The sequence below is a fragment of the Nansenia antarctica genome (genome assembly GCF_963989245.1).
Source record: "Nansenia antarctica genome assembly, chromosome: 7".
NCBI lineage: Eukaryota > Metazoa > Chordata > Actinopteri > Argentiniformes > Microstomatidae > Nansenia > Nansenia antarctica.
In genome coordinates this window covers 6,388,340-6,411,185 of record NC_137677.1, presented here as the reverse complement: position 1 = coordinate 6,411,185, position 22,846 = coordinate 6,388,340, and the positions used below count along the sequence as shown (strand labels likewise).

Genomic DNA, 22,846 nt, shown 5'->3' with positions numbered 1-22,846 from the left:
ATCTGGGGTGTTCAGTCCACTCCGGTACTGGGAACCTAACGCGTGTGCAGGCTTCTGTTCCAGTTTAGCACTTAGTATCAGTCATTGAATGAATCCCTAGTCCAGACTGAGAACTATGATTGGTTAATGACATAGTTATATGGTAGTGGTGGGCTGTACCAAAAGCCTGCATACCCACTAGCCCCCAGGACCGGAGTTGAAAACAGAAAAAAACTGCTCTAAATACAGACCACATACACACAAAGGGACCTCTGCCTTAATATTGTCCTCTGCACTGGAGACCCAGAGAGGACTATAGTGCCAACGTGTGTATGTGTGAGTGGGTGTGTGTGTGTAAGTGTGTGTGTGTGTATGTGTGTGTGTGTTCCAGGCCCAGCAGGGCTCAGGCAGGGGCAGGGTGGGTGGGTGGTACACCCCAGGGGAACCCGCCCGTCCTGCCTCCAACACACCAGGCTGCCTCGCAGAGAGACCAGGGCCGCCATCTTTAATCACAGGCTGCTCCGGTTCTATGACAGTGATGCAGAGGGGGTGTGAGAGGCGCAGACCCGACTAGCGTAACAGTGACAGTATGTGTGTCTTTACGGGGGTACTGAACACGTGGGAGTGTGGGCCAGTAGTGGGGTGTGTTTTTTTTCTATGTGAAGAACAAAGATTGTATATCTGTTTAAAGGAGAGTCAGCCTTCATACTCAAAACAGTCAGAGAACGGATTTGAGGGATGGAGGTGTCAGCAGGAGGCAGTAAAGACAGGGTGTTTCCACAGCCAGCAGCCGACCAATGAGAGGCCAGGGAGAAGGGAGACAGCAGCTGGTGAAAGCGGGAACGAGTTGGCAACTGACCAAATGTTCAGACTGTAGTGACCACTCGTTAGCGAGTGTTTTATTCTGAAAAATGTTAACGTTGTTGAAAATCAACGACACACTCACTAGTCAACTAACACAGCTTGTTTTGTGAGCCTGCTAACAATGTAAAGTAGTGTTGTAGTTAACTAGGTAGTAGTGGGGGTTACTCACAGAATCCATTGCATTGCAGTATTCTGGCTTGACTAGCGAGTGTGTCATCGACTTTCAACAACGATGACATTTATTTATTTACTTATTTATTTATATCTTTCGGAATAAAAGTCGTTTTAAAAGTCGTTTTCCCACTTTCGCCAGCTGCTGTCACATGGGAGATCCCTCCATAGAGGCCCATAGCAGGGCCAATGACACTGGTCTCACAGCAGGTAGGGCCAATCCACACCTGCAGCAGGTAGCAAGCTGAGCCAGGCCGGGCTAGGCCGTAGAGGTACAGAGGAGAGAGACAGAGAATGTATCCATGCTTATCTCCCCATGCTGCTCATTACTGTGGTGCACACCGTACAAGCCTTTATAACGACACACACCGCACACGCACACGCACACACGCACACGCACCCACCACATCCACACGAGCATGCTCTCACACACGGGTGCACACACGCAAACACACAACACGCAACCTCACGCGCAAGTGGGCATACACTCGAATACAAAACACAGTGCACACATGCTACACCAGAGCCATTATCATCAGAGGGGAAATTTGTTTATTGTACACAAGACGTCCTACAGTATGTAGTACCGGGTATGTATGGTGAGCGACATGTCTACTTGGCATACGGACGACACACAGATGTGCCTGACGACAGAGAGTGGTGACCAGGTCAATGACCGTAGGAGGACGTGGAGGAGCACTGCACTCACTCACCATCTACACTGGGACAGAGAGGGGGGCGGGACTGAGTTTTTGCATGCCAAGCAGTGTTTTTAATCCAATAAAATAATAAAAACGTTAAACACGTCTTGCGGGTCTGGGGAATTTGTGGGTTGGAATCACTCCGTCAATGGGAGTCATTTTGTGTCGGCTCTTCTTCAGTCACATATAAAGTACAGCACATTTGACAGGACATAACGACACGCGTACGGCTGTTGCGACCGTAATGAGATAAGAGAAGGTTAGGCTAATCTGTTAATCCTCTGAACGACAGGCTGTCGTCGTCTTAGAAACGTGCGGACTCGCTCAGAAACATGTACATTACTTAGTAGTGTGCGTGTGCGTGTGTGTGTGTGTGTGTGTGTGCGTGTTCGCAACGTCTCACCGCTTCTTAAGGCACTGTTACAACATCATTCACAAGACGAGGACACACTCGTCAAAAGACGAAGGAAGCGTTTCCTTTATAGGGTCGAATCTTCCTCATGATTGGTAAAATACAGTAACAAAGTCATCTTTAACCCCTTCTCTCCCCCCCCCCCCCCCCCGATACAGACAAAATCCAAGCTGCATTACATGACTAGAGGGTAACAGAACAGTAGGGATGAGACAGTGACACAATGTTCGACACGATCTAGACTCCCCCGTCACGTCTAGACTCCCCGTGTCCCTTTTGGCATAAAGCACCTGTCAGAAGACAGTTAAGTGTCTGTGTTGTCGATTGGTCCATCGTTACCATGATTGCGACGGCAGTAAACAACCGCACCGTAGAAGAGACAGGAAACCGAGGCGGCGTTGACCTAGAACAGAAGAAGTCAATACCTCCCCCGAGGAACTGTCTGGTTCAGCCCCGAAACCCTGCTCACTGTGAGAACCATGGCTCTAACCACTCTACCACCTCTACCTCTACCACTTCCACCGCCACCATCACCATCACCAGCCTGGTTTGGCCCACTTCCTGGTTCTACACGTCCCAGACGAGGCACTTTGTGGTGTGTCTGAGGCCCGTCTCGATGCCTCCGGTCTAGTGTCCTACTGTACACTCCTCCTCCTCCTCCTCCTCCTCTTCCACCTCCTCCTGCTACTTTCTGACCCAGTTCTCTCCGTCCTCCTCTTGTTGTGGTGGGTCTCAGGCCCGGCTGGGATTGGGGGTTGGTTTGCCCTCGTAGCCGTAGAGGAAGGTCGCCACTATGACCAGCATCGCTCCGAGGAAGAACACACTGCAGAGGACACAAAGGCACACCTGATGACACAGAAATAATGTTTGTGTGCATTTGTGTGTGTGTGTGTGTGTGTGTGACGATCCACACTGGTACCACCAGTGGGCGCCAAACATCTATTGTCTTGTTGACCCTCTCTCTTGGTTCCTGATGGGCACAGGTGAAGGTGATCATCCTGATTGTCCCAGGAACTTTAAGAGGGGGTCAAATTGATGGACTCGCTCTCTTCCTTGTCGACCAGCAGCCTTTTTGTTGGTTGTTACTATTTACTTTATCATTATTTCCAATTAACATAATATTCTTTAATAAATCTCCTATTCATTGTTATCCATGTGTCGTCTCCCTTTTTGTCACCTTGTCCTGAGCCAGGCAAGCGTAACAAATTGGGTGCTCGTCCGGGAGTGAATTTGGTGAGAGCAATATTCTCTCCCTTTTCATAGTTGATATTCGGGATTGGATTGTTGGATTTGTCCAACTCTATATTGGGAGACCCGCATGGTTATTGTTTGTAGTTATTGGGTTTTGGTTGGATTGGATGTAATGTATTGTTTGGTATATTTGGTGCGTTGGTTTGGGTGCTGGTGACGAGGGGGAGCTGGCCGTCCGACTGTGCTGACAAGGACGTAACTCTTGGTATTGGCTGTGATCTTCGGCTGGAGTTTGGTGAGTGCTGTGTTCTATGCAAAGCAGAGAAGGATAGGTAGGGCGGGTGGTTTAGATACCATCAGAGCTATACGTGAACCCCCGTGCTAGGAGTAGAAGCGCTTAACGCTTGTTTATTGTTTTCGTTTGTTATTTTTGGTGTGTTGAACGCGGGGGCGCCACCAGGCATTTGCTTGGTGGAAGAGTTGCATGTGAACGCACTGAAGACTAGCTGAGTGGTTAGTCAGTCATTACTGAGTTAGATGCGGGGCAGCTCTTACGAAGTATGTTAGTTACTTTTCTGTTTTGTATGTGTGCACAGTTACTCGCTTTAAATGGGCTGAAGATTATGGCTGATATGGGAGTAGTTTATAGGAGGAGTTTGTAATAGGAGGGGAGATTCCCGTTTGTTAGAGTTGGTTAATATTGGTTATTTGATTATATTGAGTTATGGATGTTTTTGAGGAGTTTGTGGCAGCTCCGTCGGTCGATGGATTGTTACAGTTAACGAAGGAACAACTGTGGAAGGTTGTGGAACATTATGAGGTTAAGCTTGAGGTGGTGAAAGGCCGAGCAAAGAAACAGGACGTAGTGGAGGCTTTACAGACTACGTTAATTAATAGGGGCATACTAAAGGGTAAATTGTCTGTCCCTAAAATATCCGTTGGGGTTGCATCTGGGTCCACTGAGTTAACATTTGATCAACAGAAGGAATTGTTAGCATTACAGATGGAATCACAGACGCGAGAGCGTGAATTTCAGATGCAAGAGCGTGAATTTCAGACGCGAGAGCAGACGCGAGAGCGTGAGTTTCAGGCACAAGAGCGTGCGAGGGACAGGGAATTGGAGTTGGATAAATTAGCTCTTGAACGGGAGCGCCTTAGGTTGATTGCTGAGGGAAAGTTATCTGACGGTGGAGGTGGCGATTCGAGTAATTCAAAGAGGGATAATATGTCTGTCATGGTTAGACTGTTGCCAAAGTTTAATGAAAAAGATCCTGATGTATTCTTTTCACTGTTTGAGAGTGTTGCCGACGATAGGGACTGGTCTACTTCAGACCGCACCGCATTACTACAGAGTGTGCTTATTGGCCGAGCTCAGGAAGCTTATATTGCTCTTAATGGTAGAGAGAGGAAAGATTATGATACAGTTAAGGCCGCTATCCTTAGGGCTTATGAACTTGTTCCTGAAGCTTACAGACAGCGGTTTAGAAAATGGAAGAAACATGACAAACAAACTCATGTTGAGGTTGTAAGAGAACTAACCAGCCATTTCAATCGTTGGTGCGTGGCGGTAGAGGTGAATACTCTGGAGGATCTGTCAAATTTGATTATTTTGGAACAGTTTAAAACCATTGTCCCTGATCGCATTGCCACTTATGTAAATGAACACAAGGTAAAAACAGCAGATCAAGCCGCGGTGTTGGCAGATGAATTTGTACTGACTAATAAGAGTCAGTTTGGTGAACATCATTTTCGTAGCGAGGGGAGCCGTAGACAAAATCCGACCGTGACTAACCTATTGGTAAATCGTGCTAAATTCCCAAACGGAGGTCCTGGCTATTCTGTCCCTTTTTCAAGGTCGGAGCATGGCGGTCAGAGTAGAGTAGATCCTAACTCGACATGCAATTATTGCCTTGGGAAGGGTCACTGGAAACAGGAGTGTCCTGTCCTAAAAGGAAAAAAAAACTACAGTGGGAAGGGGGGCTCTGTTAGACCGTCGGTTCTTGCAGCGCATGCTGGTGGAGTAGGAGGAAGAGTGTCTGGGGTTGCCGAGGGGTCTCCCTTTAAACCAGGGGTGATGGCATCCTCAGTATCCAGCCCACCTGCGGCTACTGAGTTGGCGGGGGCACTACAGGGCTCTGCCTCCATACAGATTAGCGAGGAGGATCCTGATTTTGGTCCGTTTATTACTACAGGTTTCGTTTCTCTGGTGGGTAGCCCACAGAAAGTGCCTGTCCAGATACTTCGTGATACGGGGGCTTCAGAATCTTTTATATTGGAATCGGTTTTAACATTCTCTCAGGAGTCAAGTGTGGGGACCAGCGTTTTGATTAGAGGGATGGGGATGCAGACTTTGTCTGTCCCCTTGCATGAAATTGAGCTTTACTCTGATCTGGTCCAGGGGGTAGTAACTATTGGTGTTCGACCCTCTCTGCCTGTGGTGGGTGTGGCCGTCATCTTGGGAATTGCTGGAGGGTGGGCAGGTTGTAGGGGAGGTTGGGATTTGACGTTTAGGCTGTGTGTGGCAGAGATCACCGTTTTTTTGTTGCCATAGACTCTTGTTATTATTTGTATTATTTGTAATCTGGGAAACAAATTAGCAGAGACCTTTTTAGTAGGCCTCTGTTTTAAGGGGGGGGATGTGACGATCCACACTGGTACCACCAGTGGGCGCCAAACATCTATTGTCTTGTTGACCCTCTCTCTTGGTTCCTGATGGGCACAGGTGAAGGTGATCATCCTGATTGTCCCAGGAACTTTAAGAGGGGGTCAAATTGATGGACTCGCTCTCTTCCTTGTCGACCAGCAGCCTTTTTGTTGGTTGTTACTATTTACTTTATCATTATTTCCAATTAACATAATATTCTTTAATAAATCTCCTATTCATTGTTATCCATGTGTCGTCTCCCTTTTTGTCACCTTGTCCTGAGCCAGGCAAGCGTAACAGTGTGTGTGTGTGTGTGAGCGCGTGCCTGCGTGAATGTCACTGTAGCTAGTGGGGTTGAAGTCCTGAACTGAGTTTAGGATTGCTTAATACAGCACTAGTACTGTGTGTGTGTGTGTGTTTCTTTGTTTTGTGTGTGTGTGTGTGTGTGTGTGTGTGTGTGTGTGCGTTAGCACGTCACTTTACCTAGTGGGGTCGAAGTCCTGTAGCCAGAAGTAGGATATGAGGGTGGACAGGATGATGGAGAGAGATGTGGCGAAGCCCTTGAGGATGTTGTCAGCGTACTTGATGACAGCTGCTATAACCAGCCCGCCCAACGCCTAGACACCACAAACAGACAAGTGGTGTGTGTGTGTGTGTGTATGCTCCGGGGGATATGGTTGGAGACCAGACACACACCACCAGGCTTAGAAATAAAGAGTCAGATCGCTCAGAAGTTGATGATTACTCAAGAGACAGTGACAGGGTCAATTCAGCCCACATCGTTAACAGCCCAAAAAGGGGGCAGGGCTGAAAACTGAAAACTAGGGCTTGCTCAGTTTTCGGAGTCTTACCTGCAGCGCCACGACGACCCAGGTGACGGTGTTGTAGCCCTGGAACATACCGGACTCACTCACCCTCTCCCCGTCGTAGGCCAGCATGCCCATCAGGCCAAACACCAGGCCAAACAGCCCTACACACACACACACACACATACACAGGCACGCACACACAATGGACGTGAGCAATGGACACAATTAATAATCATTACTTTACCAGGGTGAGATCTGACTTGTGTCGTTGTGTGTGCATATTTATATACCTATTATAGTGTACGATAGGGTGAGCAATGGAACTGTACACTGTTCAAACAGTAATAATAATAATAATAATAATAATAATAATAATAATAAATATAGCTGCAAGCGGCAATTAAGGGTGCAAGGGTTAACCTAAAATTTGCGACACATCTCTGTTATGGCACCGTCTCAAAGCACACAAACTTTGAGACTGATTAAACTAACAATGACTGACAGTCATAGGTTATGGTATTAATATTCTATATATATATTAATTTGCAGGTAGCTGTGTATTTTTAGAAGTATGAGCTTGTCCTTTGCAAACTTTGCAGGGACTGGTACAAGCATACTACGTAACGTAACCATTTTCGCGTCAATCGGGCTTGCGGTTCATGAGAAGATTTGCGTGGGAAAGCATGCTAGAGGCAAGGTGTAGCCCCCCCCCCCACCCACCACCCTCCAGTATATTCTTAAGTACATATATCCTGATTTGCATGTGAAACACTTCCCTATAGATTCTGTACTTGGCAGAAAGCAGCTTCCAACATTGACACTTCACACGATAAACGGAACTAGCACAAAAGCTCACACCAGGAAATGAATCACTGGAGAATTAACACACGCTTCACATGTTCAGGGGTAAAAATAACCCCGACAGGAAGATTCATTTGGCCAGAAGATTAGAAGCTGAGAGAGAAACAAGACAGGAGGTAAGTGTGTGTGCGGTAGAAAAACAACCTTCAAAGAAATCCTAAGAAGACATTAACGTCTTTGAGGCGAGCCGTCTGTTATGAACGCCCCTGTGGTCACACGTCACACGGCGGCCCTACAGACCTAGCTGGATGTTGCGGACCCAGACGCTCTGCTTGGTCTCCTTCAGGATCTTCTCGAAGTAGACGCCGGCGAAGCCGCTGGAGCAGCAGGCCACCAGCACGGCCGTCACCCCCACCACCTGGGAGCCCGCGGAGGGGGCCTCCTTCTCACTGGCCTCAGACGACTCAGAGGGCCACTAGGGATGAAACCACAACGCACACGCACACGCACACGCACACACACACACACACACACACACACACACGCGAACAATCAAACCATTGGTAATTCAACGATTGGTTAATACAGGTCTTAATGGTGGAGTGGCAGGGGACTTAGAGGTATGTATGTGTGAATTAGAGGTGTGTATGTGTGAATTAAAGGTGTGTACGTGTGAATTAGAGGTGTGTGTATGTGTGAATTAGAGGTGTGTATGTGTGAATTAGAGGTGTGTATGTGTGAATTAGAGGTGTATGTGTGAATTAGAGGTGTGTATGTGTGAATTAGAGGTGTGTATGTGTGAATTAGAGGTGTGTGTATGTGTGAATTAGAGGTGTGTATGTGTGAATTAGAGGTGTGTATGTGTGAATTAAGAGGTGTGTATGTGTGAATTAGAGGTGTGTATGTGTGTGTTTGTACCTGGACAAGAGCCACCCCAGCCATGAGGCTGAGCAGGGAGAGCCACTGATACACTCCCAGCCTCCGGCCCAGCATAGACACTGAGAACAGAGCCGTGGTCAGGATCTTCAGCTGGTAGGTCACCTGATGAACATGGAAGCGGACAGAACAACAAACACAATTTAGAGACAAAAGGTCAAAATCCTGAAGTGTAAGAAACAAAGAGAACAGGTACAAAGAGAACAGTACAAAGAGAACAGTAACAAAGAGTTTGTTTGTTATTGTTAGATTTTGTCTATCTATCACTGTGTACACGCACACACGCACGCACACACGCACACGCACACGCACACACACACACACACACACACACACACACACACACACACACACACACACACACACAGTACGTTCTTTACCTTGCTTCCTTCCCTCCCTCTCTCCCTCCCTCCCTCCCTCCATACCTGGTAGGTGGCTGCGTCCAGGTTGGACAAGGCCACATAGAGCAGGTTGTTCTGCAGGGTGTAGATCCCAGAGGGGATGGCCAACTTCAGTGTCTCTAGAGGCTTGTGCACGATCTCCTGCCGGAGGACACTGTTCAGAGCTCTGACGCTGTAACCTGAGAAGCAGCCCAGCAGGTAGAGAAGGAGAGTCAGGAGAGAACAGTACACCTGTCCTGTAAAAACCAACACTCACATTCTAGTATCAACCTACTATCATGGATTGCATTTATTTTACTGTGCTTTTTTTGGTTTCAAAGCACTGGCGTACACGTGTGTTCCATCTGCCTAAACTACAGTTCTGCTACCACAGCTAATCACTAGCCAGGTGGGCTGCTGCCAGGTGATGTCACTCACTGTGCTCCTTGAAGACCAGCAGCACACAGGTGAGGATCTTCATGAGCTCCGCCACCACCACAGCGGAGGAGGCCAGGTAGCGCGGCCCGTCCCCTGTCAGGGTGCGGGAGTACCGCATGGTCAGCACCAGGGAGGTGGTCTGGAACACCAGCACACCCAGAGACAGGTACTTGAGCTTGGATGACGCCATGATGACACCGGCCACTCTGCAGAGTCTGCAGGGAGAGGGGAGAAAGCTTGTGTTTTAAAGGGAGTGGCGGATGGAATGTTGGCCTGTTTCCCAATATTCTGAATTCTGAAAATACTGAAAAAACATAAGATGTGTATAATAAAAAAAAATAAGTGTTGTTTAAATACACGTTGCCATCTATGAGCTGATGAACATCGATTTGCAAGTCACGCTATCATCTCAAACTGTCAAAAGTCATTCATTCTGACAACTAAAGCTGACTCTTCATTCAACCTCTCTTCCCTGAAGGTCCCTCTTAACTCAGATCCACTCTCCTAAAGTCCAACACTAGTAGCCAGGATGTGGAGGGCTCACACACTCACACACATTGGCCACTTTATGCTCTCAGGGAGAAAGATAATTCCCTCTTTCTTTTCGTAGTCAAGTCCAAGGATTAGGCTTATTACTGAATCTTCAACAGTGTGTTGGAGAATAACTTAGACATTGTTATGAGAGAGAATGACCCTTATGGAAACATCAGTGATTGCACAACAACAGCTCTTATTTAAACAAGCCATTGGGAAAACAGGTCCAGCAGGTTAATGTACTAGCTATTGTGCAATGTCCAATACTTCATTACTGTTGCTATGATCTACATATCGTGACGTTAGAATTATAAGGTTCTATCTCCATTTTTGTCAAAATTTAGTTTTTTACATAATCTGATCCATTAGGTGTTTATTAATGCCTGTGTGGTGTTATTTTTAAAATGTTGACATTTTTTAGTTAGTAATTAATAAAATCCAAAGGTTCCATCTCACCAAACATAATGGAATGTAAAAACTTTGACGCTCAATATCTCTGAACTGCCCTAAACGGAGATAGAACCTTATCATTCTAAACGGAGATAGAACCTTATCATTCTAAGCTCATTTACCATAACTGTCTGTTTACTATTGCTGCTACAAGTCACTGTTGTTAACCAGAAAGATGTCCTTCTCACCCTTTGATAGATCTTTTTGGTAGTGGTATCGCTCACATTGATTGGGCAAAAGAGACACTGCTTGAGAGCCACTTTATTCGGATGTCAGTGGTAGGGGATGTGGCTGTCTTCAGTGTCTTCAGTGGCTAGCTGGTTAGCTTAGCACAGCTGTCAACGCAGGTGTCCACAGTCTAAGTCCTCAAGTCCATTGACCCCAGCCTGTCTGACAATGGGACACATCGCCCCTTCTTCAGTCTAAATGTTGCTGCATAATGACTTAAGTTAGTTGTCTGTCCGTCTAATTATGGCGTAGAGTCTCTAAAGTTGCTTTGAGTCACTTCCAAAATCTCCCAAAACATCTTCAAATACTTCCTTGTTCCAAGCTTACAGAAGCTGACTGTTCTTCGTTGTGGGTAAGTGGGAACTCACGTTTTGGAGATAGGTCACCTACCGCCCCCTGCTGGTTTGGCGCAGTTGTGCATGAAGAGAGTATTGCAGTGGGTTTTGCTAGTTTCACATCAGACAGATGATGGACATAAAAAATAAAGTGATGGACATCTGTCTAAACGAGTACATCACATTTATAATATCGGCACATAAGAGAACGAGCACACACAGATTAGAGGTGTTGTCTTTGCTTTAGCCCTATCGGTAGTATCTTTGATGGGACCAGATGAACTTTGCTTTGAATATCACTATTAGTGAACAAGTTCAATACTTTTAAGTAAAACATTGGATGTCACCTTAAGTATTTATTTTATTTTTATTGGAAGAAACATTGTAGAAATAATGATCTGCAGCCCTTGAAATGCATGTTGTAAGATGTTTACAGTTTTAAAGAGTGACAAAATAATAATAATAACGCACCGTGGGCAGATAGATTTGAAAAGCCTGACTTTATTTCTGTATTTCAGTACGCACTTGATCATTGGTTTATATCAGACAGGTTTTGTTCACAATAAACAGGCATCTTCTACATTATACAAACATGAGGGGCAACTACTTCATATAACATGACATATGTGAATATATATATTTATATATATATATATATATATATATATATATATATGGTTAACAGAAAAAGAAAGTACAATAAACATAAAAAAAACATTTCTATATACAGCACGTAAAAAATAGCCTTGCATAATAGGAGGCATTTACCGGTAAGTGAAGACACGATGCTCCATGAGCTCTGTTGATGTGTGTATTGATGATCCTGCAGCCAACAGACCGCGACGCAGAAACAGGGGTTCAGAATGTCGGATATCAGAAGTCGTTTGTAGTAGAGGATCTTAAGTGCCAGGTACAGGGACTATGGAAGGACTGAGGAACATGGGGATTTTGGTTTGGTTATTCAGGCACTTGGCATTGGTGTCTTATCTTAAGATAAACTTGTACTTCTAACTGATTGTAAATTACTCTGTGTGCGTGTGTGTGTGTGTGTATGTGTGTGTGTTGCTCCATTGTAACAGTAATCCACTTTCTTTAGACAACATCCAAACATTATCAACCTTTCCTACCAATATATAAATATATATTCTACAGTGACCAATGTGGTGGATCTGCAATGATTTACTTTGAGTTTTTAGCCAACAACTTAAACTGGGTTTTGGTGACACTGAATGTTTTCATTCAAACGGTGCAAAACAGAAACGATCAAGGATTGTCTGTAGTCACAGAGCAGCCATATAAGACTACGCTCCAACATGGAAAACATCAGGAAGACAGGAAATACTCTTGTTACTAAACAAATATCCTAAACATCTGCAGACTTGGTGTATGAATCACAAGACAATTAAAGAAGGTGCACAAATACAGTTGATTGTAATTAAGCAAAAAAATGTAAATGATTTCTTGGGGGAAAAAGCAACTGCCATTAAAAAAGAAGGAGAACTTCAGAACCAGTCAAAATGTTGAGAGCAGTTATCGTAACATACAATAATACAAATCGATGTAAAATAGAATAGTAATAACAATTAAATGGTACAGGTGTCATAATCAAACCTTATTCTGTAACAGTGGGGGGCAGTACTACACAATATTAACCTCAACTGTTTGATGAAAGAGATTGACACTGTAACAAAATATGGTGTGTGTGTGTGTAAATTTACCATGTGTGTGTGTGTGTTTATGTTTATGTAAAGCTTTTCAGTTCTCTAATACCCTCACCATCGTACACCCCCAGCACCCTAGTGAAACCCTCGGTGAGACCATCAAGAGAGACAAAGTGCAACAGAGATATATATACTTAAGGCTTCTTCTCACTATGCTTTGGTATTCATCAAGCTCAAGACTTTCTTGTGGATTCGGCGGTCCGTCCGGTCCAGTACCAGTAATAACGGTTCATACTTCTCAGTAACGTGGATTCTCCTGCTTACGTTGACACAGAGTGAGAGGTTACAGACCCCCACTGGCTGATATGCATCCCAAGGTTATGGGGGGATGGAGAGAGGAAACAAACTCAACAGACTGAGGAAGAATACGGGACCTTAACATGACAACTATTTACACCACAGATTAGCATAGAACCACACGTTTGAAGAGATGTATCTGTTTGCTTTCCTTTGTGTGCGTGCGTACCGTTCTATTCACACTATAACAGCCCCTATAAAAATATCTCTCCCCACGCCACGTTATCAGTGGGAACAACAATGCATCAAATACAAAAAAAGGAAAAAAGAAAAAAAGAAAAAAAAAGGCAGTTTTTGCTTAGAGAACACAACTTAACATAAGTGAACGGTGACCCATCATATAAAAAAGTAGTTAATTTTTCAATGAAAAGTTAGTATGTCCTTGGTAGGTCTAGTACATTAAACAAAGTGATTCAAAAGGATAGTTAAGAGAGCAAGAATGTCCTTGGTAGGTCTAATACATTAAACAAAGTGATTCGAAAGGATAGTAAGAGAGCAAAATGTCCTTCAAAAACAAACAAAAAAAGAAGTGGAAATACATAAGGCTCAGCCCGATAGAAACTACCCAGGAGATCAGGAGCAGAGCAGGGAAGACTATCCACCGTCCGTCTGTCCCAGAATCCCCTCCGCCTCAACAGTCTGGTTTCCTCACGTGACGTCATCACCCTTCAGCTCTTTCTGATGATCCGTCACTTTTGAACTGTACAAAAGGTACTGGAAAACCCAAAGGCAAGTCCTCCTGACTCCCTCACATGTGAACAGAATGCTCCTTGCAGTGATCGGGGTGGGGGGGTTGTTAGAGGCTTTAGTTGGGTCAATAGTGAACATCACAGTTTTTTGGTTTAAGATTTTTGCTTTCGGGTTGGCAAGACTTGTGACATCTTTAAGGGCTATACACAATTACACACTATCTTAAGTGCAAAGTAGACAGAAAGGAAAAGGATGTATGGGGAAAGGGAAAGGACATGGATAACTGTACCAAGGTAGGGTAGGGGGGGTCCAGACAAAGAACGACATGATAAAGGAAAGGGATGGATACAAGTTAAGTGTTGCAGTTTAACTACAAAGATCAACAAAGCATTAAACATTCGGCTGCGCAGACAGTGTCCTCTCCTTATGCCTATGCAAACACCTGCATGTTGCCGCGCTGGGGCTGCTGGGAGCCCTGTTGCGTCTGCTGCGACTGCGGCTGCGACTGCCCCTGCTCCGGAATGTGTGTGTGGCGGGAGGCTGGCAGTGCGTGGGGGTTCCCCAGGGGGGTGGGGCTCGTGGTGACGTCAGACCAGTCTGAGTTGGAGTGGGGGGAGGAGGAGGACCAGGGGTCGGGAGACTCGGGCGAGGGGGTGAGGTACGGGTGCTCGCTGGGGGGGTGGGCCGGGTGTCCCGGGGTGGTGCCCTCCGAGCCGGCGGTGGCGTAGCTGTGCTGGGAGGGCGGGGTGGGGTACTTATCCACGGGGCTCTGCATGGCCTGGTAGGGGGGCAACTGCTGCTGCTGCTGCTGGCGGGACTGGCCGCCGTCCACCATGCCTCCGTGGCCGTGAGGGAGGGCGTGGGCGTGGGGGTGTTGCTGGAGAGGCCGGGGCTGGAGGTTGTGCTGGAGGCCCACGTCGGGCATCTGGTACATCATGCCCTGGGCAGTGCAGTGCAGATGAGCGGGGCCCTGCTGAGAACGGGGCGGGCCTTGGTTCTGCCCCTGGCTCTGCCCCATCTGCCCCGGCTGCTGCTGCTGCTGTTGCTTCAGCAGGGCCTGGCCGCCCCCCGGCGCCATCATCTGGAAGGTGACGATGGGGGGCAGCTGCTCGCGGCTCATGGTGACGTTCATGGGCGTGAGGAGGCTCTGGCCGTGGTGCTGCTGGGACATGCCCGGCAGGTGCGAGGCGCCCAGCTGGTGGGGCATGAGGCCGAACATGTGGCCCCCGTAGCCGTGCTTGGCCAGGCCCACCCAGCCCTGCTGCTGGCCCAGCATGTGACTGACGGGGGGCAGCAGGGGCCTGGAGGAGGGGCTGCCCAGGAGCGGGGGGGAGTTGGCGTTGGTGTTGGAGGCCCCCGCCCCCCCGGCGTCGCTGGCGTACGAGTGCGGAGACTCCAGGGAGTCCACGGGGGACATGGTGACGGAGCTCTCGGAAAGTGCTCCTGCAGTTTTGGTGCCGTTGCCGCCGACGCCTCCTCCTCCGGCCCCCCCGCCCACCGCCGGCCCCTCCCCTCCGGCCGGCTTCTTCCTCCTCTTAGCCTTCATGTCCTTCAGCTCCTTGGCCGTGCCGCCGGCCACGCCGCCCACCTTCCCCCCGCCCCGCCGGCTCTTCTTGCCCTGGGGGCCGGGGCGCATGCCGATGAAGCCGGCCCCGTTGCCCCCGCAGACCAGGGAGGAGTGGCCCCCGCCCCCGCCCATGTGGTTGGGCCCCGTGTGGGGGCTGTGCACCAGGTTGTACTGGTCGAGCAGGCGCACGATGTCGTGGTGCATGCGCTCCTGGGCCGTGTCGCGGGGCAGCCGGTCCAGGTGGTCCGTGATGTCCCGGTTGGAGTAGTGGTCCAGCAGGACCTGGGCCGCCTCGAAGCTGCCCTCCCTGGCCGCCAGGAACAGCGGGGTCTCCTCCTGGAGGGGAAACAACACAACACAGGGGTTTGGTACAGAGTCATGGTCGTGGTCCAGACGCCACAGAACTAGATTTGATTTCCATTTCATGATGAACGGTTTCAGTCATGAAGGACACGTATCTCTGTTACAATCAATGGGAGAACAAATGTAAAATGTGGAATGTGTCCTCGGTTCTGTTGGAAACAAAAGCGAGGATAAACAAGATGGAGGGAAGGTAACGTGAGGTCTCCAAACCTTGTTGTCCTGCATGTCTCTGTTGGCTCCGTTCTTCAGCAGCACCAGAGTGGCCTCCACATTGTTGACAGCAGCGGCCCAGTGGAGAGCAGACTTGCCTGAGAGCGAAGGAGCAGAGAGAGAGAGAGAGAGAGAGAGAGACAGAGAGAGAGAGAGGGAGAGAGAGAGAGAGAGAGAGAGAGAGAGAGAGAGAGAGAGAGAGAGAGAGAGAGAGGGAGGGAGGGAGGGATAGAAGTCAGGAAGGTTTGTTTAGCTTCAGCTTCAGTCTCTTTCCACTGCCGCTGGGTCTCTGGTATGCAAGGCTAAGGATCAGCATGCAAATGTGTCTGGAAGCAAGCAAGGACGCCGTGCCTGTCTCTCTGTACTAGTGACAGGGCTCCAGCCTGAGTTCATCTTTGTCACAGCTCATGACATGACATACTCACTACAGATCTGTATGCACTTTACTGTAGTTTCAAATGATGTTTCATTTCATATTATGTTTGGCACGACCACTGTATGCAAGACAAGTATGTGTTTGAAACTACAGTAAAGTACATACTGATCTGGAATCAGGTCCTACAGCAGGACCTAGAGGAATGACTCTAGATCAAACACATCACTATCTCCTACAGTAGGAGCGCCCCCCCCCCCCCCCCCCCCCAGACAAAGCCAGCGTAGCTCACCATGGTCGTCCACAGCGTTGATGTCGGCGTGGCAGTGGACCAGCTCCTCCACCATGCCCTCCACGGCCAGCCTGGCGGCCAGGATCAGGGGCGTGGTGCCGTCGTTCATGCGTGCGTCCAGCTCCGTGGCCCGGTTACGGATGAGGATCTGAGACGGGAGAGAAAGGGGGAGAGGGAGAGTTTTACTGGATGAACAACACCACCATAACAGACAGGAACCAGCTGCCCACTGCTGATGGGACTGCAGAGTCACAGAGTCAAAGACCCATCTCTTGACGCTACATCTTCACTGTCCCCCCTAAGACCTCTTCATCCCCTCTACAGTTTCTCTACTGTTAATAAAATACATTTAAACATAAAAAATAAAAACAATATCCTAATTCTTCCTTCTTCTAGCATTTTGAGTACCAATGACCCCTGGCTCTAGCATAGATACGTTTTTCTTGCGATGACTGATGGATAGAGTCCAGTGTTTCCCAACCCTCTCCTTGGGGCACCCCAGCCGCACCACATATTTGATCTGTTCCACCACCAGCACACCTGATTCAACTAATCAAGTACAAAGCAATTATGGTTTGTACTTGATTAGTTGAATCAGGTGTGCTGGTATAGACGATTCACTTATTTAAAAATATATTTCTTGTAAGTCGCTTTGGATAAAGGCGTCTGCTAAATGCCATAAATGTAAATGTAGACATGACTCGAAATGACATGAAACTACACATCACACCGAACTACACAGCCTAACCAACTCTGAACACAAACAGCTCAGCCTGTCGTCATTCAGCTAGTGGGCGTGACCACCAGAGGGTGCTGCTCTACGTTCTACGTCAGGCCTCTCACCTGGAACACTCCCTGGGCGTCGGCTGCCACGGCGGCGTGGAGGGGGGTGCGGCCCATGTTGTCGTGGGCGTTGGCGTCGGCGCCGGCGTCCAGGAGTCTCTTGGCGGCGTCGGCGCGGGCGTAGCGGGCGGCCAGGTGGAGCGCCGTCTCCCCGGTCCGGTCCGTCTGGGCCATGAGCGTGGCGCCCTGGGTGATGAGGTCAGAGATGACGCTGGGCCCTGGCTCGTCCCCGCCGCTCTCCTCCTCCTCCTCCCCCTGCAGGCCGCAGTCGGACGCCCCGCCGTTCCGCAGGGAGGCCAGCATCAGCGGGGTGAACCCGTCTGGACCACAGGACAGACAACAGTGTTACAGTGGAACACCAGCAGGATCACATGATGGGCTTGGACAGGAACCGCATTACTCAAGTAGTGTGTGAGGGTCAATCCTGGCGTTACCTATCCCTGCACTACCATGTCCCACACTACCATGTCCCACACTACCATGTCCCACACTACCATGTCCCACACTACCATGTCCCCACACTACCATGTCCCACACTACCATGTCCCCACACTACCATGTCCCACACTACCATGTCCCACACTACAATACTACCATGTCCCACACTACCATGTCCTACTACCTTCCATCATGTCCCGACAATATTCTGACATGACAGAAAGTTTCATTGTCGCTTGGGCAGTGTACGTTGTGATTTCCAAAGTAATACTACACTAGCCAGATATAGAATAGATGGTGGTCATGTGATTAGCAACAATGTGGAGAATGTGCCTTCAGAATCTTCCCAGTGGCACACACAGGTAACCCTGACAACCCCCGTCCCCATGGCGATGCCCCACCTGGTCCTTTCACGTTGACGTCCAGACAGGAGGCCTCCAGGTCGGCCTGCGGGGGGGTCAGGCTGATGTCGGCAGCCTTGTGGTGTTGGAGGGTCCACTCCCGCCGGTCCACACCCCCCTCCACAGCCAGAGGCAGCAGGGGCTTGTCCTCAGTCTGGGGGGGGAGGAAGGGGGAGGAGAGGAGAGGGTTAATAGGGTCAACACCTACAAGTTAGCTCAATGTGCCTGAACCTGTGCCAAGATCACAATTTTAATTGTGTTATTTATGTTATGCCATTGTCTTATGCTGTCACTACTTATCTGACTGTATCTGTCTGTAAGTACGGCTGTTGGATGTGAGCAATATTCTGTTCTGTTTCATCTTATTTCTCCCATCTCTCTGCTGGTCACCCTGAGTTTGACCCCCTGACCCCTGACCCCTGACCCCCCTCACCCTGGGCTTCTTGGGCGGGGCCTCCTCCTCCAGCCATCGCTGGCTCTGGCTGCCGTCCATCATCCCTCCGTCCTGGGTCTTGAAGTTCCTTCGGGACAGAAGAGAACACACGTCACACACGGCCGCCCGTCAGTCAGGGTGGGAACCAGAACAAACGCTGAGTCATCAGCCCACAGCGAGACGACCGGCTCACGCTTGACGCTGTGTCGCGTTACGTTGTGTTACCGAGACCGTTAACATTTAGAGTTAGTTAGTTAGCTAGCTAGCTAGTTGGGCTCAATATTCTGGTAGGAATTCCCTCTTCCCCCTTGCTGTGTCGCGTTACGTTGTGTTACCGACACGTTAACATTTAGAGTTAGTTAGTTAGTCAGCTAGCTAGTTAGTTGGGGCTCGATATTCTGGTAGGAATTCCCTACTAGAATATCTAGTAGTGTTGTTCCGATACCGATACTAGTATCGGCATGGCCACCGATACGCACCAAAATGCTGGTATCGGTATCGGCGAGTACTAACAAATAATAACACCCGATACCAAACTCTTGTTCAAACGCAGCACGTTGCGTTTTTCTCAGCTTGTCTGCTATTCATAGCTTTCAGTCACGTGGTTTCTTCCCTAGCAACCACCAACCTGACGGGCAAAAAGTATCATAGCAACATCGCTCAACATGGCTGCCTACTATTTAGACCACCTCACTCATGAAGAACTATCAAGATACACAACGGTGATAGGAGTGGAGGATTGACACCATTCAAATGGTGTTGGATTCCCTGTCTTCTACTCTATCCGGACACGTTGGAATTATTTTCCTAACCCCCGGAGAATCAAAGTTATTGACCTGCAAAGGGTGCCTCCTTGACCGGCTTTTCCCGTGAATAACACCGGTTATGGAGGTGGTACAAACATACGACTATTATTGCTAAATTCACCATCAGTATACGGTCATTTTGAGCCCTTAACCACCGCGCTGACACCCCGAGAAGATATACTTTTAATATGAAACTCGATCAACCGGGCGTTCACCGGCTGCTGGACGAAACTCCCAACTCCCGCTGTCAGCGAGGCGAGGGAATATTTATATCCGGGAATTCGCTCCTTGCTGTGTCCACGGTGATAGGAGTGGAGGATCGACTCCATTCAAATAGTGTTGGATTCCCTGTCTTCTACTCTATCCGGACACGTTGGAATTATTTTCCTAACCCACGGGAAATCAAAGTTATTAACCCGCAAAAAGTGGGTTTTGCCCGTGGGTTTTGCCCGCAAAAAGTGCCTTTTGCCCGTCAGGTGGGCGTTTACACTATGCTGTGACGTCACATGAAAGCTATGAATAGTAGCCTGACACAGCCTACCTAACACAGACATACACAGACATGCCCAGACATGCCCAGGCATGCTCCTCTGCTGGAACGCTATTGGCCCAGAGCAGCTGCTCTCAACTATCGCGGAAAAACAAACACGCATGCTGCACTACTTGTACGGTTTTATATCTTAAAGTTATTTTGTTTGTAAATGTTTACTTGCTGTTGCACTACTACTACGACTGTTTTATATCTTAAAGTTATTTTGTTTGTAAATGTTCACTTGCTGTTGCACTACTACTACGACTGTTTTATATCTTAAAGTTATTTTGTTTGTAATTGTTTACTTGCTGTTGCACTACTACTACGACTGTTTTATATCTTAAAGTTATTTTGTTTGTAAATGTTCACTTGCTGTTGCACTACTACTACGACTGTTTTATATCTTAAAGTTATTTTGTTTGTAAATGTTTACTTGCTGTTGCACTACTACTACGACTGTTTTATATCTTAAAGTTATTTTGTTTGTAAATGTTCACTTGCTGTTGCACTACTACTACGACTGTTTTATATCTTAAAGTTATTTTGTTTGTAATTGTTTACTTGCTGTTGCACTACTACTACGACTGTTTTATATCTTAAAGTTATTTTGTTTGTAAATGTTCACTTGCTGTTGCACTACTACTACGACTGTTTTATATCTTAAATGGATATTGCACTGATTGGCATCTGTGAGAGCCACATTTCAGGTTTTATAAGGGGTTGATTTTCTTGTCACCATACCAGGTAGACAATAAAAAAAAGTTCTATAGCATTCACTCTCTGTTGGTATTTTTTCCTGTTTTACAAAGGTTTTGAGCAGTGCCAGACTAAGTGTTAGCAATAATTTTACATCGAGGTGAGTATGCGGCTCAAAAAACATGTTTTTTTGTTTTGTTTTTTCAAACGCCGTGGTATCGGATCGGTACTCGGTATCGGCAAGTACTGCACGGTCAGGTATCGGTATCAAAAAATGGTATCGGAACAACACTAATATCTAGTCCAACTAACTAACATGCCTGCGTCTCCATGTCCGCCCCCCCAGCCTTTCAGCCACTCACTACCGAGATGTTAACATTTAGAGTTAGTTAGTTAGTTAGCTAGTTAGTTAGTTAGTTGGGTCTCGATATTCTGGTAGGAATTTCCCTACTAGAATATCTAGTCCAACTAACTTAACTAGCTAACTAACTAGCATGCCTGTGTCTCCGTGTCCGCCCCCTCCCCGCGCCTTTCAGCCACTCACTTCATGCCGAAGTCGTCCTGGCCCACGGGCTCTCTCCTCTTGTCGTCCTTCTTGGCCAGGAAGCCGTCGGGGAGCCACAGGATGCCGTGTTTGCGTTTGCGCTTGGCCGCCAGCATGCCCAGCACCAGGATGAGCAGCATGATGACGGCGGCCACGGCCACCAGCCAGAGCAGGTACTGAGGGTTCTGAGGGTCCGTGGGGTGATGACCTGCAGGGGGAGAGGAGGGACACGCAACTTAACACACAAGGGGACTGGAACCAACAACCTACTACAACGTGTCTGGGATAATACCGTGACCTTGAAATGTTTTTTTTAAAACTAAACGTACTGTCGACAGAGACCACGGGGTAGGGCAGGGCTGAGGTCTTCAGGTATTCGGCGGCGATGAAGGAGGCGGCCAGCTCTGTGCTGGAGAAACAGTCTCTGGGCACGGAGCTCTGGGCGCACTCGCGGTTGTCTATCTCCAGGTGCACCTTCGACCTGCGGACAGACACGGCACACTCAGAAATGGTGTTTTCCGTACTCAATATGACGGAATTTAAATACAATTGGTCAGATCACTGAGAATCAGAGACAGAGTGAGTGTTGTGTGTGTGTGTGTGTGTGTGTGCGTGTGTCTGTTCGTACTCACCCGATGACCTCCAGCTCCCGCCTCCCCCTCCTCTTCATGGACTGTCCGCTCTCCTCGTGGTCCAGGCCATAGTAGGGGTACAGCATGAGCTTCTGCTGGGCGTCCAGCTTCACGCGGAGGTTGGTGCGGAGCAGGGTGCCCAGGGAGCGCAGGAAGGCCCGCAGGTCCTCCAGGAGCTCCTTGGGCTGCAGCAGGACCACGATCACCAGGGTGCCCTCCGCCACCTTGGCAGGGGTGTCCCCGGAGCAGTCCAGGCCGTCCCAGCCGCAGGCCTCCGTGTTGCAGCTGGTGTCACAGATCTTGTTGCCATAGTGGTCGGCACAGTACTTGTCGTACCTGTAGACGGGACAGGAGAGAGGGGGGGGGGGGTTACAGAGGAGTTTGTCACCGAGTCACGAGACTCATATTTGGAGTTTTCTTCTGCTTTAAATGACAACTATTATAGCTAATACATTACTATGACGTGACAAAATGACAAAAATCGGGGAGACTTTCTCGGGTTAATCTCCAAAAGACCGACGACCCGGCGTACGTACTTGCAGTGCATCTTGGTGCTCTCCTGACACTCGAAGCTGTCGTAGAGGCAGCCCGAGTTGTCGCACTCGGGGTCGCACTGGCCGTTCCGGAACAGCTCCCAGCAGGCCACGGGGGCGGTGCAGTTGACCCAGGGCCGGTGCCAGTGGAGGGAGCAGTCCCCTCCGTCCCACTGGCACTCGTGGTTGTTGCACTGGGGGTCGCACACCTTGTCCCCCGACTTCTGCTCGCACTCCAGGTAGGGGCAGGAGGGGGTGGCGGACGACGGGTCCAGCGCCACCGTCTCGCAGTGCCGGCCGGAGAAGTGCATGGGGCACTGGCAGGTGAACTGGTAGGGGTTGTGCGGGTCCTTCAGGCGGCAGGTGCCCCCGTTCAGACAGGGCCCGCTCTGGCAGCTCACCACCTTGTCGCAGCGCGGCCCCGTGTAGCCCGGCTGGCAGATGCAGCGGAGCTGGCCGCCTCGGGACTCCTGGCAGTGCCCGCCGTTCTGACAGCGCAGGTTGGCGCAGTTGTAGCCCTCCATCTCGCCACAGTTGAACCCGGTGTAGCCCTGAGAATGGAGGGGGGGGGGGAGAGAGACAGAGGAGGGGGGTAGATGTCA

At 48.8% G+C, this 22,846-nt stretch overlaps 2 protein-coding genes across 4 annotated transcripts in view; both read right to left on the bottom strand.

The window, feature by feature from the left end:
• Window positions 1-1,560: 1,560 nt before the first annotated feature.
• On the bottom strand, window positions 1,561-10,851 carry slc35a3a (solute carrier family 35 member A3a). 3 transcript variants are annotated; one of them, XM_080535527.1, is made up of 8 exons: window positions 10,499-10,851; window positions 9,327-9,541; window positions 8,934-9,088; window positions 8,491-8,613; window positions 7,873-8,047; window positions 6,814-6,932; window positions 6,446-6,579; window positions 1,561-2,950 (listed from the first exon to the last, which is right to left on the bottom strand). In XM_080535527.1, the coding sequence occupies exons 2-8, from the start codon at window positions 9,514-9,516 to the stop codon at window positions 2,860-2,862; spliced, it is 987 nt and encodes a 328-aa protein (XP_080391653.1). In that variant the 5' UTR covers window positions 9,517-9,541; window positions 10,499-10,851; the 3' UTR covers window positions 1,561-2,859. The 3 variants fall into 3 exon arrangements, with proteins under 3 accessions (XP_080391653.1, XP_080391654.1, XP_080391655.1); XM_080535528.1 differs by having other exon boundaries at window positions 10,535-10,851; XM_080535529.1 differs by lacking the exon at window positions 10,499-10,851 and adding an exon at window positions 9,684-9,705.
• A 505-nt stretch (window positions 10,852-11,356) lies between these two features.
• Window positions 11,357-22,846, bottom strand: part of notch2 (notch receptor 2) — a gene marked incomplete at its 5' end in the record, with an annotated part of 45,977 nt that continues 34,487 nt past the window's right edge. Inside the window, 10 exons of the mRNA XM_080537147.1 lie at window positions 11,357-15,484; window positions 15,722-15,819; window positions 16,387-16,534; window positions 17,230-17,549; window positions 18,069-18,222; window positions 18,502-18,589; window positions 21,080-21,287; window positions 21,409-21,560; window positions 21,712-22,047; window positions 22,248-22,795. Coding sequence (XP_080393273.1) covers window positions 14,012-15,484; window positions 15,722-15,819; window positions 16,387-16,534; window positions 17,230-17,549; window positions 18,069-18,222; window positions 18,502-18,589; window positions 21,080-21,287; window positions 21,409-21,560; window positions 21,712-22,047; window positions 22,248-22,795 — 3,525 coding nt within the window. The 3' untranslated portion in view covers window positions 11,357-14,011. The remainder of the gene's footprint in view (window positions 15,485-15,721; window positions 15,820-16,386; window positions 16,535-17,229; window positions 17,550-18,068; window positions 18,223-18,501; window positions 18,590-21,079; window positions 21,288-21,408; window positions 21,561-21,711; window positions 22,048-22,247; window positions 22,796-22,846) is intronic.

What these genes read in the sequence shown, in the direction of transcription:
- slc35a3a (XM_080535527.1), bottom strand. Translation starts at nt 9,516, where the DNA reads ATGGCGTCATCCAAGCTCAAGTACCTGTCTCTGGGTGTGCTGGTGTTC. An exon ending in TGGACGCAGCCACCTACCAG is followed by an intron (nt 8,614 to 8,933) that starts GTATGGAGGGAG and finishes CATGTTCATCAG; the next exon opens with GTGACCTACCAGCTGAAGAT. An exon ending in GGTCCGCAACATCCAGCTAG is followed by an intron (nt 6,933 to 7,872) that starts GTCTGTAGGGCC and finishes GTGTGTGTGTAG; the next exon opens with GGCTGTTTGGCCTGGTGTTT.